The sequence below is a fragment of the Opisthorchis viverrini genome, assembly GCF_000715545.1.
Source record: "Opisthorchis viverrini unplaced genomic scaffold opera_v5_440, whole genome shotgun sequence".
NCBI lineage: Eukaryota > Metazoa > Platyhelminthes > Trematoda > Opisthorchiida > Opisthorchiidae > Opisthorchis > Opisthorchis viverrini.
In genome coordinates, this window is record NW_008752103.1 from 341,575 (window position 1) to 360,064 (window position 18,490).

Here is an 18,490-nt window from a genome sequence, read left to right on the forward strand (position 1 = left end):
GCTAGGCTCATTTATGGAAGGATCTTGTACAACACTTCTCATAAAACACAAACTTTTGCACTAGAATGGTTTATTTTGATGCGGAATTTATGAGTTTCTATGTATAGGGTCGAAACAGACCCGAAACACTGCGAAAGATATTATTTTTCCCTACCCTCCCAATGATCCAAATTGCGCAATTCTGACGTAAAATCTTAGCCGCCAGCTTTCGAGGAAACAGATGCGGAAAGTGTTGAACCAAAACTCGATCACGCCAAACCTAAAGTGAATCTAGAGTCACGTTAAGTAAAATGCGATGACGGCTTCGCGTCACTTCGTACGCAGTCTGCGCCCGCAGTGTGCTTCAAAATCAAACAGGTTCCGTCTAAAATCTCGGGTTGTTCATGCATTCAGAAGTACACTTACTTGAGCAGTTGTAAGTCCTTGTGGCCTGCTAAAATGAGACCTTGCTTCTCAAAATGAAATGCTTGATGTAATTTAGCTGACTGGCATCTGTGTACACCCACTACTAGTTTAGATCGAGCCAGATACTGAATGAGAGAGGTCAAAAGGCGCCCAGATGATTACTTCTCAGCAAAGCATGGGGGTCACTGCCATGAAACACAGTCACCTTGGTGGCTGTCCGGAACGGGTTGTTGGTTAGACATGTTGAAGAGCGTGGTTCAGTCGTATAGGTGATGAATTGTTTGCATGGTAGCTACGTGAACACTGAACAATAAGGCTGGACTCTTACCATGATGCCAATAAACTACCAAAAAACAAATGTGTGGCTTTTGTCGCCACTTTCGTTGAAAGATAAAAAAATTACTCTATCGAACTTCAGAATTTAAAAAAATTACGATTCGCAACCGATATATATTGTTACTAGAAACTTACGAGTGACAGTGTGGTGGTTAAGGGCCACATGTCGATCGTTCCATTTCTTAGAATCACGGTCACCTATTCTAGGTCAATGTGTTTTTAAATATTGTGTATCAGCTGTCATTTACTTAATTAAATTTGAGGCAGTTCCAAGGCTACTGTTTGCTGTGCAAATTTTATGAATTGCGACTTGACAGCTATTTCTTGCGCAACATTATGTGGCCAATTCAGACGAGGAAAACGTGCCAGCAAAAATTTGGTTGTAACTGCCTATGATAACGATGATGGTGATTTTCAAGTGAGTGTTTTATCCTGCAGTTAGAGTCTTGCTGTAATGAAAGGCCGAGAGGAGCCAAATGTTTTCTCATCTACTTTCATGTCCATCAGTGGTGTGTTCCAAGTAATCTCTAGGTTTGTTTCGAATCGGACAACTTCCGCGTAGGACTTTGAGCACTTTCATTTGACCACCACAAGCCGCTTGTCAGTGTGACGTACCTGTCCCTGGGCAGAATAGTTGGCTACTATCATGCAGTGATGCAGTCCACGAGACGTGCTCTCTCCTACTAACAATTTTCACTTGAAGCGCTTAAAAGGCGCTACTGATTTTGAGTGAAAAAATAACATATTGTACCGGTGAACTTTGGCCACCACTGATAAAATCGAAGTTGATTATGCAGTGAACACAGGTTTTGGAAATGTAATGCTGTCCGTTCATTGCTCGCACCCATGTTGTCTAATCGTATCATCATTTTCTTGATGCCAGGATAGAGTAGTGAAGCCAGTTAAACCAAGATATTCCCTGGGGCCCCGTAAAAGACCACCGAAGAAACAGGAGCCAAAACAGCCTGTGCAAATTCTGTTAAAGAAGGTATGATTTTTTAAAACATAACTTATGTGATCTGGGTAGGTGAAAAAGCCAAATGCCAAGTCAATAGAGTTTTCAGACGATGAGAGTGACTGGCCAAGTAGTGGAGAGGAATGGACTCCAAATTTACTTCTGGGTTCAAAAAAGAAAAAGGACACTTCTCAAGAATGTGAACCAATGAATAAGAAGAAAATGTCCAGTTTTGATCCTTCGGTGACTAAACAGACGGCAAACAGGGGCTTAGTTATGGAACTGGCAACTTCTGAGGCGGCCAGGAGGTATCCTATTCGTGAAAGGCCGAGACCGAATTATTCGGTTACTACACCAATTCCAGAGGATGACAGGTTTTTGTGTAAGTTCACTGATTTGATATGTACTACTAATACCGCCGACAGCATTTAGGTTGAGTTCACTATTGAAGTCTTGTATTTTTAACAGGTTCCGATCGTTTCCACACCCTTTTTGGGGTATGGTATCAGGTGTTATCGGCTCCTCTGGACAATGTCTACTTTTAGGAACCTGAATAAAAAACACCAGTGGAATTCCAACAAGACTGCTATTTCAAATGCCACAATTGTCTCACTCGATTAGCAAACAAATGGAAACAGTCACTGGAACTTCAAAACTTGAACTAGGAACAAGGAATTTACACCGTTGATAATGGAATGTAACGGTTCGTCTACAAGCCTGATAATTTGGAACTGCCATTGGCTGTCGACATCATACATGCTTTGTTAAAAGTTTCGTATCAAAATTTTGGCCAACGGTTTCCAAAAGTTACCACTTTTCCTTGAGGTGGACTTTGATTGAACTGTTCAAACATTAGGCTCCTGTAGATGCATTCGATTTGTGCCCGTGGTTGGTTCAGATAAGCGTGACGGATTCTCCTGTCAACTGGATTGAGATTTATAGAAAGCTTGTCGAAATCGCTAGGTTTTATCTGTTTATTTACACTTACTGCATTGTTTCTAAATCGCTCTGTGGTAGAATTGAGAAAATTACTCTTGATTGATAAAAAAGCGGGCAAAGCGTAGTCACTATACCTGATGACTCTAGTTTATCGTTGTTTGTTATTTCGAATGAGACAGAACAGGTGACATTCCCGCGTCTGAGGAATGCTTCCGGATAAGACAACATTGGTGAGACACTTGCACACCAATTCGGTTTTCACGGGCTACTCAACTGGAACCTAACTGAATATCTCATTTATGATGCTTTTTGTAAGCACCAATTGTGTCTTAATTTCAGCATAGTGACTAAAGATGGAGCGATTTTTACATACGAGCTAGTTTATTGCTGTGGTAAATTCGTTTTGAATTGGAAACTACTGCAAATGAAAAGCGACTGCGCCAATATATACAGCCTTTCGCAATTGCAATTGAAGTTGTGCAGTTGTCGGAACACTTAACACTTGTGATTGGACTAAGTTAAGCTAAATTTCAGTTCTCAACCACACCCAAAACTTCCAAATAAAAGTGACGAATTTTTGATTCCTCCTTCTGCTGACTGCAGTTGATGAAAGCCGGCCTTAATTATTCTGATTTGAATACAGACTAAGTTTAGCCTGTCGCTACCAAGGCGGTCGCTTCCAAGCGTAGTGTCCATGGTTGTATCGAGGGTTTCTCCACCAAAAGCCGCAAGAAATATGAGAGTTTTTTCAACAGCTGTGACGCGATTGAGTCATACTGTTTTCATTTGTGGTCCAAACCTTCATTTCTCGATAATAAGCTTAGACAAAAACCCTAGATGATTTATTATTTTCCGAAATTTCAACTCTTTCTTCAGTAGCCTCCCTCCTTTTTGACAACCTCAAAATGTGCCTCATAGGACTGCCCACATCTGGCTTTTAGAGTTAACGCATTCAGATTTAGACTTAAAGGATTAATTTCTATCTGATCATTATAAACGCCCTGCAGACCTAGCAAGCTGCAGACTTAGCAGTTAGGCTAAGTGTGCTTGACTGGTGTATTGTTGTCAATGATAATGATGATGACTGTCTACTACTTCTGATTAAATTACCTTCCCTCCTCACAACCCACGATACACTTCATTTCTTAGTGCAACATACATCTGCCAGTGTTGCGTTCATCTATGAAGCTGATTAATGAATACCACAGATGAACAGGTAGAGTTGCATTTGAAGTTGAAACATTCAATATCATCACAAATAGATGGACATCGTGCCTAGCACTGGTTATCTCTCCATTCCTTGAATCGAAGGTGGTCCAAGGAGTAATGGGGCCGGAATCTACAGGGAATTCTTATCCACATCAAGGAGAGCTTTTTAAATAATTAAATTATCATCACCTGGCCCGGGAAAAATGGCCACGTTAGCGGAAGTTTTAGACCCTTAGTCGACGGCTTAATGTAACTGGGTGCACACTATTTTACTGGAAACATCGCTTCTAGTAATTCATGAATGTGCCTGTTTTGTAAACACAACTCTCTCCATTTGTACCAAAATATTTATGCAAATCAGCTGTAGAAAATATGTATAGGGTATTGCGGGAAAAGGGATCTCGTAGTATCCTCTGTGGTGAAGGTGGTTTTAGTTCAGAGAATATTTACAGCAAAAAATGGGTTTCATGGAACGCTGCTGTTCTCCGACAGAGTTGACGATTTGGAGGAGGTTATCTTGTGAGAAGGGACATGGCTGTACTGTGCCACCTTTGTGCGAAGGCAGGGTTCAGATTCAAATATTGAATTAAGGAAGCCTGGATTCCAAAGTTTGTCGCCAATATTACCACTACTACTACCGCTAATTTCAGTAGGAAGTGGGGCATCAGAAATATGTGTGGCTGCGTACAAAGGAATTCCAGTCCGAGAAGAAGGCTTTCGCTGCGGAGTTATTTATTGGAAAACACCGAAAACAGTTGCAGACTATTGGACAGGAAGGCAAAAATTTCATATGTAGTTTATAAAAACTGAATATCCGTCTTTGTACTGCACTACTCATAAGGTTGCTGAAAATTCTTCGAAATCCCACGACCGGTTTTGCTCCTCTTGGGATTCATCAGGTAGGCGCAGTCCCCCAGTTTCCGTCAACCCTATGTTCTCCTTGAAACGAAATTAGCGAAATACACTCATTTTCAAACTAATTTGGTTTTTCGAGCGACTGACCTGGAACTCAGCTGAACCTCTCATTCAGTTGCCTGGAAACATCAGCTTGTTTCCAAAACCAAATTAGTTTGCAACTGAGTGTATTCCGCGAATATCCGTCTTCTCGAACGCTTCTTCCGGAACGTTCCTGGATACTCATTGACTATCACTCAAATGTAAACAAATTCTACGGAGTAATTCCACGAATTCCTTAATAAATTTCACTTTTCACTTGACGCGAAGCGGAGTTATGAGAGGTGTTAAAATTTTAAACTGCTCTCATCACTTGCGGATACAATGGAAATAGTAACAACGATGAAAGATTGCTTTGAGGGAGAAGATGGTTTTGATGCACCCCCGAGGTAGCCAGACGATTTGAGATAGAGTTGCTGTGCTTCTAACAAAAAAGCTGGCGGTTTCAGTTGAGTAATGTCATGAATGCCTGAACAAGTTCAGTCAGGTGGCCTTCTTCAGAGGTGTGCTTTGCGTTTGATCTCCTCGTGTCATGTCTGGCCACCAGTGGTGCTGACTAGTGTTACTGGGTATATAGTAGCTGATTTGGAATATGCACTCAGAACTTTTGAATAAGAATTTGGCCAGTTACGTCAAGACTAGTGAAATTGCAACCGAACGTAGACTTGCAAATGATATGTGGGACATGGTGGTCCCTCAGACTCTCGGACCTAGTTCGAAACATATTCTTTCTGGTTTTGACACCAGGTCCCATTGAATAGCTCTACAAGTGCGATCTCAGGCGGCCGAAGGCCCCTGCTTGATGTTTTCGAGTTATCGTCGAATTTGAAACATGGTACATCAGTATCTCCCAAGTAACTGTAGTGCTCAGGTTGGGCAGAGATTTTTTTACTACTCAGGGTAGTGGACTCCCCTCAGTACTGCTCGTTAATAGAGTACTTTTCCCGCATCAGTACGCGGTTGGTCGGCGACACATACAAATTTAGCTCTGGGAGACAGCATTCTGATCAAGTCTTTCTTTAAAACTTGAGGAAATGTCACTGAAATGGATATACGGACTACTTTACGTGACCTTTATGTATAGTACATTGAAAACCAACATCCGGATGCCGGGCAGCCAGCATATCAAAGAAAACCGAACTGCCACTTGACTCAATCTCTCAGGTTACTGACAAACTACAGTAAATATTATTTAGACTATAAAAATATCTGAAAGATTGACCAGTGGTAAAAATCCAGGTATTATCAGCGTATCGCTTGTACAGACGTTCATCCGAAATCTCAAAAACTTAGATATCTATATTTGCTAGATAAATATCAAATGGACTTGAACCTGATGGACCACACTTAGCGGTATATTCCATTTTCCTATTAGTTATTCCCTCAAATTCAGTGCAGGTTTTTTCTGTCTCGCAACTGTCCTGTGACTGGTCTGGTGATTTGAATCAAGGGGACCCAATGTTATGTCAAGAAAAATGCTTCGATGACTTGAGCGTAGGCGATTTTCCTGAGGCAAATTCAACTGACGATTCAGTTATCTCTCCTATCTGATGAATAGGCGATTTTCCTGGGGCAAATTCAACTGACGATTCAGTTATCTCCAAGGTGTCACCGTGTTGATTCACCAGTGGATATTTCCCTCCAACTGCGTAAAAATCTTGCTTGGGAGGATCGCTCAGTCTACAATCCGGACCTGTCTTGCCTCGTGGAATGTTGAAAGTACACGTTTGTTTGGTGTTACCAGGTCTCAGTAGGTCCTTTGTGAACCACACCCAATGCCGTGTCAAAACTACACGCACACCAGAAACCTTCAACGCTGCACACCATCTGTTGACGGCCCGTGCATATAATGTATGTCGCTGTTGACGTGGAGTGTTCGGGAGATGATGGTACAGAGCCGTCAATCCGCCATAAGCTGACACCAGCGGTATGATCCACTGGAGCCATGGCCTTTGCCTTATTCATCAAGCCGTTTGAATGACATCTATTACCTACGCACAATATCAGTAACATATGAATTTTGAAACAAAGATAACTGAATCTTTCAACTTGCCATTTTTTATTTAGATTGCTACGATTGTGACTCTAGTATCCTTGACGGCTGTTTGATACACCCCGTGGAATGGGTAGAAAACAAACCTTTGTCTGTCTGCGAGGAAGCAAAGGGGCGCGATGTTCAGTTCCAGAAGGAAAAATGTGTCTGCGGCATAGCTTACTATTTGCATACAGCCCGAACCGCTCCCCGAGATTGGATATACATATACAAATCAGGAATCCCTGGTGCAGGTTTTGGAGTGTGGACAAATAGAGAAATTAAAAGAGGAACAACATTCGGACCATATGCTGGTGAAGTTGTGTATCTGGACGAAATGCGAGAGGAAGAACTAGTGAGGGTAATTCCATTTTTTTCTCTTTCTGAGTTTCCTTCTTGTGGTACTTTTGTGCAACACGAAATACCTTTTACGAGGACAAAACTTGTAGCACTTTTTCAAATTCCGCTGCAATTCAGGAATCCACACACTGTAAGTCAGTTTCGTATGAAAAGCTGACTGCTTGAAAGTGGGTACTTATTTTACCAGGGTTACCGCTTTGAAGAATTCTTCGATGGGTAAGATGAAGATAAGACCAAATCCCATGTTTAGTCATTTTCAACATCCCCACACACATGATATTACATCAGCCACTGACATCAATTACTAAACTCTTCTGATTATGTAAGAGTACATTTTTATAACAGCACCTCTACGACTAAACTATTCTAGGAAGTTCCGCACTAGAAATCAAGATTGATTAGGATCATATCGCAAGGGATGGTAAGCTACTGTCTATCCTAAGAAATCGGCAGACGAAATGAAGTGCTCTCGATTATATACGCTTTATTGCCTCTCGCCGCACACGGCAGGGACTGTAATGTGTGATATACTGTTGAATTACTTAGCCCACTTAACGGGACAGGTACGCAAGTAAACGGGTTCTTGTCTGCCTTTAACAAAATGGGGCTGACCGAACGGGACACTCTCTTCGACGGAGACATCTTTTCACTTCATACGGATTTTTTATTTTGTTAGGCCAATACGGGACCTGTAGACGATATTACATAAGTTGGACAGTCACGTCACTATTAATGTTCCATTAATGTTCCGTCTGAATGGTGAGTGAATTGAATGGCGAATGGACACAAGCGATGATATTTAGGAGCCAAACACAGTAGTCTGATGCGGTTACCAAATACAGACATGTCTGAATCAGGAGAGTCGTACTTGAGCTTAGCGCTCAAGGTGAGAAGCTACTAACCGAAAAGTCCACGATTTGAGGCTAACCCTGACTTTTCAATGGTTTCTGTCTTGATTTAACTACCTTGGTTTATCTCACTTGTGCACTTTCTTATGGTTATGGGGAAGTTACGCGCAGCAACAATGCCACAGTTAAGTGACCTTTGTACTCTACCTGGCGATAGGATAAGCTTGCAGGATATGTTGCAGATCACAGCTGTCGATGCGCGGATACAGACTGCATTTCGCCTTGAGGGTCTCACAAAAAACCTTGGGGTGCTGTGGGAACTCAGCCAGTTTCTGCACCCTCCGCATATGAACTGACTACTATGAGAGGTCGTCAGCCTTCACGAGCAACCGATTTGGATGATCATTTCAGAATTAGTTTCACAATCAAAGCCCTTTAGAGTGATCCTTCCTTCCGTCCCTGCAGAATAGCAGTTACGAGGTTTCGCTTGGATGTTTGTGAAGATAAACCACAAAATCTCTACGTGAGACCACAAATACAATGGTTAATCTATAATAAGAACTTTTATTGAAGTACTCTTCATCGAACTATGTTGTTTGGCATACGAAAGCACTATCTGACTATTGAAATATGCAGATACTTTGGCCTCAGTTTCTTTGTATTGGGAACTCGATATACCTCAGTAGCTAAGGCGTGAACCTACTCACGGAAGGGCAAAGTTAAAAAAAACATTAGCAACTTGATTGTTTGGGCGAGCTGAGATTACCTCAGCTCTTGCGCTTCCTTCGGGTGGCGTGGCAGCTGGGCACCGAATAGCTGTTACAGCTGAATGGTACAATGTATATTTGTATTACGACGCCTGCGCTTCCTCGGGTGGCCGGGCAACCGGGCACCGAATAGCTGTTACAGCTGAATGGTACAATGTATATTTGTATTACGACGCCGAATTTCGTCGTCCTGTGGTTAGCGATAGCAATACACTAGAAAACCTAGAATGTGTGAGCATATAAAGTATTCTGCAATTATCCAAAAGATCTGTCTTCAGTTCGAATGAAGGAATGGATATCCATAATAACAGTGCTTATCTGTATATTCATCTCTGTTGTTTACTTTAAGTGGTATAAAGCGGATGTAGACCAAGAAATAATTCCCCGGACACTAAGCCAATATATAGGCCAGTACTTAGTGATTGCAGACGTTCTGTAGCTTTGATCGGTTGAAAGGCACTTTTCGGTTGTGTGGAGCTACAGTTCGTCCTCCGATGTTATCTTTTCGTTGAAAATTTCCCATGTTCTCATCTGTCCATAGAGGAAATCGGTAAACTTTATTTTATCAAGTTTTCTCGGCGCGAGACCGTTGTTAGTCACTAATGACATCGGTGTTTCCTCTCTAGGTCTGTGAACGAAAAGGGGTCTTCAGTGAAATTTCAGGCTTACTAGCATCACCTTTAAGAACCATATAGTCCTAAAAGTGTGCTGCTTCATCCATATCCCCTGAAATACCCAAACACTCAACCATCTGTATGTTTAAGTGTTAGTTTAAAACCATGGAAGAGCATATGTATACTGTGATTCAGGTCCAAAAGTGTGCTCATCCATATCCCCTGAAATACCCAAACACTCAACCATCTGTATGTTTAAGTGTTAGTTTAAAACCATGGAAGAGCATATGTATACTGTGATTCAGGTCCAAGCGGCATGTGGCGACGAAACTAGTAGGATTTAGAGAACATTGAGCATCATTTGACTCGCCTATAGGCAAGACTGTAAGAACGCCTGGTGAGCACACTGAAGTACCTAGTTGAAAGATTTCCACAATGGCAACACGAGATGCACCAACGAGGAAATTAACGACTCCTACTGCGAAACACAATCTTACTTTTACTCCGAGGTGGACATTCAGTTGGAAGTAGTGGAGCCCCAAATTGCTTGCCTTCCGACCATGCCTTACACGCGCAGGAACAAATCAAACGGATTTTGAGCTTGCCCTGAACCTAACCTATCTCAACTCCACTTATCGTTGTTTGTCTTCCGTTATTACTTTTGCTTGTTATGCGTCCTCATTTGCTGCTAGCATAATGTTTGCATCTTGCTTCATAGAACGCAGAGTTCTACGGTAGAGGCATAAATTGGCGTCCTTTTACACAGGTTCCATCAAGTCTTGCAAAATGATGGATTACATATTTCTAGCAAACCAAGCTATCTTTCCCCTGTTTGGAGTTCGACGAATGGGTGTATTTCTATTTTGTTTGCTTATTTCCACATAGTACCTGTCTCTGACCCTGCTCGCTCTTGACATTTAGCGCTCCCGAGGGGGCTATGCCTGGTTAGTTCGACAGAACCTACAGGGCATGAAAAGTCATTTGGTTGATGCCCGGAATCCAGTACAGTCTAATTGGTTACGCGTAAGTTTTATACTTGATGCGTTATACTGAATCTTTGATGCGGTTTAAAAAAATCAACATATCGAAATTGGTGAGCCACTCTTATGATGTTCACATAACTGAGCAGTCTGATACTGCCTTGTTGGGCGAACTTGTATTAGACGGAACAAAAGTGGCGACTTTATCTTCAGGTGTCCAACACATTTCAGTTAGTACAGTATTCCATAAATCGCAATATATTTTCTAGATCACACCACTTACAAGGTTGTTGAAAGTTTTCTGGGGGCTCATTGGGTAGGTGCCTGATGATTTCTGATTTCACTCTTGAAGCAGATTGCGGTTGGTCTCGAAAAAAACAATCCGATACATTGCAGTACTTGAAAAGTTGATGCAAACTGTTCGACAGCCCGCTATCAGTGCCACTAAAAGCGCATTTTTTAATGACACGCCTTAGTCAACTGTAATTCTTTATGGCTAGAGAAGTTAATGGGGTCTTTAAAATAAGATCACATAAGTCAAAATGCACAATTGATAAAAACCAAACGATCCTTCTCAACGAGTCCTCAGCCTGAAACTTGAGGCTGTCTTCGTGCAGTGTTTTGGTTGAGTAGTATCATGAGGGAATAGTTCAGTTGAATCTCCTGTTAATATACACCTGAGTGTTTAACTTCACACAATCCGCAAAGAGTTGGTGGAAATTCGAGACCACGCCGGTAGAGAACTGTCGAAGTGTCTCCATATCAACCTTATAGGTGGGGCCGCATCATAATTTGCATCATGTCTTAGCTGCATAACGTTGCTAGAAATCAGAATAGTTGGACGAATGCGCCCAGATTGGACATGGACTGTCTTACTCAATATCAATCAGCTGAACCCCAACTGACAGTGACTTAACTGCCTTTCTGGCCGACTGCTTCAAAATAGTAATTTCATGAGGGTTAGAGTTGGATTTTCGTCGCTAAGTACTGAGAAGCTTGGGTTGCACTTACAGCTTAAGTCCTTTTAGACACAAGTTCCAAGAAATAAAAGATCAAATCCTGATGTGTTGTTCATCTCCCGTCACCTGAACGATACAACTTTGGTGTTAAATTCCAGCCAACATGTTTAATACTTTTAATGCCATTTTGGGTTACCCATTCGTTTCAAACATATTAGGACTTACAAAGTTCGCCACTCAGAGTACCCGTAGTATTGTAGTGAAAGATGCCAAGGCAAAATGAAAAATCCATCTTGGACAAAGTTCCAGAATGGAGCCACGAAAAGGAAGGAATCACTCTCACCTTAGAGAGTTTAGTTTAGTTATACCTCAGAGAACCCTCACCTATTTGTTCTTTTTGGAAAAGATATCCTCTAAAGTCTGGCCACTTCAAATGAGAAAAACCGCAACAACTAACGGTAAGCTTGCAATCCCAACGGATTTAGCCTTGTCGAGGAGGATGTGGTACGTGTTGAAAAGCAGTCCACTGCTCTCTTCATCCTAATTGGGACTTACTGAGGGTGGGCAGCAAACTGGTTGACAGTGATTGATATTTTTCGCTATTTTATTTCAACGTCGCGTGCGCCATTATAACTCTCAGAAAGACGTTCCTTACAGCGGCGATCCGTTGCGACAAGTTCTTTGTGGCAGTGATCTGACATATTGAGCTAGAATCACCCTTTTACTAGTTTGATGAGGATACGGCTGGCGACAGTAAATGAGTCAACCAAGTCAAAAAAGTGTTCAAAGCGTTCTCGGTTTCCAGGACGAACGTGCCTAATACACAGGTTTATCGATGCACGGTTTTTCGTTCTCTGTGATGCACTGGTCCTTCTGAGTGTTGAAGGAACCGGGTGACGAAATAAAGAACAATTAGACTAATATTATCTTTTCGAACTGTTGTTTTTTCACAAAAAAACATCGCATGTTTTTTCACTACCCACAGTAAGTTTTATGGACAACTTATAGCAGTAAAGTTTCAGTGTGACACCATTGATTATGCTGAATCGAGTGAGACATGCAAAACCCAGAGATCACCTGATAAAAGGTTGGATATGTTTGTCAGGGACTAGAAGTTTTCCTGGATGATGACAGTAACTGTCTGGAGCTACTTGGAGGACTGTTCTCTTCCTTGCAACACTTCAAGTTCACGACAGCGATTTCTTGCGCATACTTTCGATCATTTTTTTTCAACATTTTCCACGTAGACAGGCCGAGAAACCTGTGGGAATCGTGGTATTTCTTTCCACAAACCTTCCCCACACTACGAGGGCATAATAGGTGTAGCCCGCGAATAAACCGAGATTCCTAATATTATTATATGAAATAAAAAAAACTGTTCCATTATTGCGATACTGTTCCATCAAGTACTATAATTGGCGAATGTTGAACAAAATGATGAACTGAAGTAGGTAAGAAATAGTTAATAACTAGTCTTGGTCACCGAATTTTTTCCAGTTTGTCAACTGTGCGCGTTTCGACGAAGAACAAAACCTTGTGACAATCCAATATAGAGGAAAAATTTACTACCGCGCTTGCCAAGTTTGTTCAACTTAACAATTATTTCTATTTCATACCAACTGGACATCGCCAAAGGGAAAGAACTGTTAACCTACTATGGAGCCAAGGTGAGCTGGTTTATGAATGCTTGTACCACACTGTCACTAGCTTGTATGTGCTGTTTAGGGTACTGTTAGAACAACTAGTCGGTCAGACAAGGCAGAAACGAATTATCAGGAGTTAGTTTCCGTGAAAAAACTGGTGAGAAAAACGCCCTTATTACTCAGAATGGCCAGTGGCTAAAAAGCTATCACAGAGTAGTACCGTGACTTTATTTTTACTTGACGATACTTTTGTGACGCCGTTTTCTTTGACGCACCCATCAGGAGCCGTTTTCAACATGAAAATATCTGTCCGCCAGACATGACTTCCCAGAACATGAGAAAGCAGGCAGCTTGGAGATTTTTAAGGTATTTTGTGAAGGGATCCTAGCACAAAGCTCCAACATTTATCACAACTAGAATGTTTTGTGTTTTCCAAACGCCCGGAAGGTAGGCACAAAGGTGATGGCTGGAGTCCACTCCCAGATTTTCTTTCGTCACACTTCCACTTCGAGAAATACGCTAAAACATGAAGCGTACTTTGGCTGGCAGTAGATGGCTGGCTATGTGATGTATACACACTAAATACATCATGAACCACAAGATATTCTCCTCTGTGGGCACAGCCCACTGGACCGATTGTCGTGACTGTGTATTTGGAAATATTCTCATTGGTCGTCTAACTCGTTGTTTATTTCAGTCACATTATTAAGGGCTGCGGGCGTTGATATTTGGTGCTCGCTTAGGTCATTCGGTGAGGCCACTTGGATACCAAACACTTGGTGGGCTTGTATCCTTTTCAGGATTTTACTGTCACATCAAACTATGGCAGTGAACGCCCATACAATGCCACCTGCTACTTGCTCTGGGTCGTATGTGAAACCAGCTGGACGTTCCGTGCCCGGCTAGCTACCCTCGGAAATAATATCCAGACTGCGATTGTCTATTGTTCCAGACAATATCGTAAAAAGGCACACCAGTATGTTCTACACTAAGTCGAATTCGTACTGTGACTGTAAAATTCAACTGACTCAAACGTTTTCTGCATTGGTAGTGTGTTGGTTTCCTGCACTAGAACTCATGCAGATTGGATAAAAGTCTAACTGACTTCTGATTGTGCCTAAACTGTCCTTTGGACATATATCGTGTGATTTCCATGCTACGCTTTAATTAGTCGAGGACTATTAATTTGCCACTCGCCGCACGTTACAATGTGGGATATCCAAGCTTGAGCTTGAGGAAAATCTTCTTTCAATGCGTCAACTGCTGTGTGAGCTGCATTAGCACATTTACGGCCAACATACATGGTGACCGCGAAAATATGGTATAGATCTGAGTGATATAGTGGACGTCTCGAACCATTCCAAATGGATGGCATTTAACGACACCCGAAAGCATGTGCCGTTTTCTAAAGTATAAGCGACTTTCTATTCGTCTTTCAACAGCCTGATTCTAAACTATTTACTTTCTACGGGGCCCATCGAATGGTTACGCCCATGAATGTAGAGGGCCCATTTTTACCTGAAAGATGCGACAAGCTCCTTAGTTTGGTTGAAAGCCACGGTGCAAAGATCTTGGGCATTAGTATAGTGTAGCGGTTTGTGTACCTTTGTGACCCGTTTGGTTATACTGAAAGCCGTAGAGTTTTACATACCCGTTTGGCTACTGGAGGAAGGTTTGAAAAAACAGACTCTTGGTCCACCAGTTTGGGGACTGGGATAGGCATTGCAATTTAGTACTTACGAAACTTACACCATTGTAATAGTAACCCGTACTCACGCTCTGGCTTGCGGGCAGCTAAGCCAAAGGCTCTGGTTAAGGACCCTAACCGTCTAGGACCCTCTTGTCAAGGTGTGCTCGCTCTGACGGTGTTCCAGTCGGCGTACAGCACGAGCCTTGCAATCAAAATGCTATAATGCGACAAAGGTAGTCGCGCGGTGTCATAAGCTGTTTCACCTTACCGGCAACACACAGCAGGCCGGATAAGTGTAAACACGCTACTGCTGACGTTCCAGATATTACCTCTTCTATCCTATCCATATCCCACTGTGAACACTGGCGATATGTCTAAATATTTATTGCTCGGAAAAGTTCATTGGCTGCTGGTCCTTTCACCGAGCTTAGCAACTGGCGGGCAGACATTTACTCACTTTGCGCATGAATATCATCAGAGCTCTGTCGGTGACATTTCCTCTATTTTTGATTGCGTTTACTAATTTCTGAAAAGTAGCTGGTAACTGTAACAACATTGGTCCTCTGGAGATGGACTAATAAGTAATGTGATCTGTTCTCAATACTTTGCGTCTGGTTGGTCCGTTGAGTGCCTTCATTCCAGTGGTTATGCTTCTTTACTCCCAAAGGTCCATTTCGCCTATCTTGCATGTTGCATCCCACCCAGTCTTCTTGTCAATTTATTGAGAGATGCAACACCACCTGCCTTCTTTTATCCTTCTTTGATGAATCTGCTTACCATTTCTGTTATGTTGTGGATTTGACGGTTCATGGGTTATCTTTTTCGCCTGAAGCAGCTTTCATTCACTATTCTGACTTCGACTTCGGCTTCCTTTTCGCCTTGGGTGTGGATCCCTATGGCCATTATTTTATCCGGAATCACAACTAGAATGTTTTGTGTTTTCCAAACGCCCGTAAGGTAGGCACAAAGTTGATGGTTGGAGTCCACTCCCAGATGATTTTCTTTCGTCACACTTCCACTTCGAGAAATACGCTAAAACATGAAGCGTACTTTGGCTGGCAGTAGATGGCTGGCTATGTGATGTATACACACTAAATACATCATGAACCACAAGATATTCTCCTCTGTGGGCACAGCCCACTGGACCGATTGTCGTGACTGTGTATTTGGAAATATTCTCATTGGTCGTCTAACTCGTTGTTTATTTCAGTCACATTATTAAGGGCTGCGGGCGTTGATATTTGGTGCTCGCTTAGGTCATTCGGTGAGGCCACTTGGATACCAAACACTTGGTGGGCTTGTATCCTTTTCAGGATTTTACTGTCACATCAAACTATGGCAGTGAACGCCCATACAATGCCACCTGCTACTTGCTCTGGGTCGTATGTGAAACCAGCTGGACGTTCCGTGCCCGGATAGCTACCCTTGGAAATAATATCCAGACTGCGATTGTCTATTATCCTAGACAATATCGTAAAAAGGCACACCAGTATGTTCTACGCTAAGTCGAATTCGTACTGTGACTGTAAAATTCAACTGACTCAAACGTTTTCTGCATTGGTAGTGTGTTGGTTTCCTGCACTAGAACTCATGCAGATTGGATAAAAGTCTAACTGACTTCTGATTGTGCCTAAACTGTCCTTTGGACATATATCGTGTGATTTCCATGCTACGCTTTAATTAGTCGAGGACTATTAATTTGCCACTCGCCGCACGTTACAATGTGGGATATCCAAGCTTGAGCTTGAGGAAAATCTTCTTTCAATGCGTCAACTGCTGTGTGAGCTGCATTAGCACATTTACGGCCAACATACATGGTGACCGCGAAGATATGGTATAGATCTGAGTGATATAGTGGACGTCTCGAACCATTCCAAATGGATGGTATTTAACGACACCCGAAAGCATGTGCCGTTTGCTGAAGTATAAGCGATTTTCTATTCGTCTTTCAACAGCCTGATTCTAAACTATTTACTTTCTACGGGGCCCATGAATGTAGAGGGCCCATTTTTACCTGAAAGATGCGACAAGCTCCTTAGTTTGGTTGAAAGCCACGGTGCAAAGATCTTGGGCATTAGTATAGTGTAGCGATTTGTGTACCTTTGTGACCCGTTTGGTTATACTGAAAGCCGCAGAGTTTTACATACCCGTTTGGCTACTGGAGGAAGGTTTGAAAAAACAGACTCTTGGTCCACCAGTTTGGGGACTGGGATAGGCATTGCAATTTAGTACTTACGAAACTTACATCACTACAATAGTAACCCGTACTCACGCTCTGGCTTGCGGGCAGCTAAGCCAAAGGCTCTGGTTAAGGACCCTAACCGTCTAGGACCCTCTTGTCAAGGTGTGCTCGCTCTGACGGTGTTCCAGTCGGCGTACAGCACGAGCCTTGCAATCAAAATGCTATAATGCGACAAAGGTAGTCGCGCGGTGTCATAAGCTGTTTCACCTTACCGGCAACACACAGCAGGCCGGATAAGTGTAAACACGCTACTGCTGACGTTCCAGATATTACCTCTTCTATCCTATCCATATCCCACTGTGAACACTGGCGATATGTCTAAATATTTATTGCTCGGAAAAGTTCATTGGCTGCTGGTCCTTTCACCGAGCTTAGCAACTGGCGGGCAGACATTTACTCACTTTGCGCATGAATATCATCAGAGCTCTGTCGGTGACATTTCCTCTATTTTTGATTGCGTTTACTAATTTCTGAAAAGTAGCTGGTAACTGTAACAACATTGGTCCTCTGGAGATGGACTAATAAGTAATGTGATCTGTTCTCAATACTTTGCGTCTGGTTGGTCCGTTGAGTGCCTTCATTCCAGTGGTTATGCTTCTTTACTCCCAAAGGTCCATTTCGCCTATCTTGCATGTTGCATCCCACCCAGTCTTCTTGTCAATTTATTGAGAGATGCAACACCACCTGCCTTCTTTTATCCTTCTTTGATGAATCTGCTTACCATTTCTGTTATGTTGTGGATTTGACGGTTCATGGGTTAGCTTTTTTGCCTGAAGCAGCTTTCATTCACTATTCTGACTTCGACTTCGGCTTCCTTTTCGCCTTGGGTGTGGATCCCTATGGCCATTATTTTATCCGGAAGTTTGTGTCCTAATGGGCTCTATCGGTTTCTTCAATAGCCTCTCTTTCAATTTTGCGCCTGTATGTTCTGGTGCTCCTTGTTTACCAGCAATTGATGGGTTAGGCCGATCCCGGTGTGTCTGGTAATGCCTCTCTCACTTTGGAACCACACCTACATAAGCACGTCCCCTCTTTGTCCCTGCTTGCGCTAGTATACGAAAGCAGTCCCAGTCGGATTTGTCTTTCTTGGTTTTGCGCGCGAGTGATATGCGAGTGCATGTCGTTTAGCAGCAAGTTAGTGTTCGCGCAGTCTGGTGGATAGATTCCTACTTGTTTGTCCAACGTGTCTTTTGTCACAGAACTTGCACTGGATTTTCCATATAACGCCGCTGTTCTTCTGCCTTTGATAGGGTTTTTAGAAGTGTGATTTGTACGCCACCGTTGTAATTCTGTCTTGAAATTCTCGCAGGTGTTTCAGAAATTTTCCTAATTTATGGTTTGTAGTCCGTTGACCTTTTTATAATCTGGATTGGTCGGGTTACGTTTTCTCATCTACCTCCAGATAAGGTCTCCCAAAAAACAAATATTTAGAACGACCTTATCAAGTCTGGATCCCGCGATTTTGCAGTGTGTTCCAATTAGCTTGAAAGGTGTTAGGAGGCAGCTTTTTTGTGGTGAATAGGGTGGTTACTATGGTGGTTCTGGATTTGTTCCGTG

General features: G+C 42.5%; 1 protein-coding gene across 1 annotated transcript; it reads left to right on the forward strand.

Moving 5' to 3' along the window:
* Positions 1 to 1,805: 1,805 nt before the first annotated feature.
* Positions 1,806 to 12,920, forward strand: T265_15341 (hypothetical protein; the record flags this gene model as incomplete). Its single annotated transcript, XM_009177646.1, has 4 exons — positions 1,806 to 2,078; positions 6,866 to 7,191; positions 10,341 to 10,442; positions 12,856 to 12,920. Coding segments are annotated over 4 exons (762 nt in total), but the record flags the coding sequence as incomplete, so codon positions are not given.
* Positions 12,921 to 18,490: the final 5,570 nt, after the last annotated feature.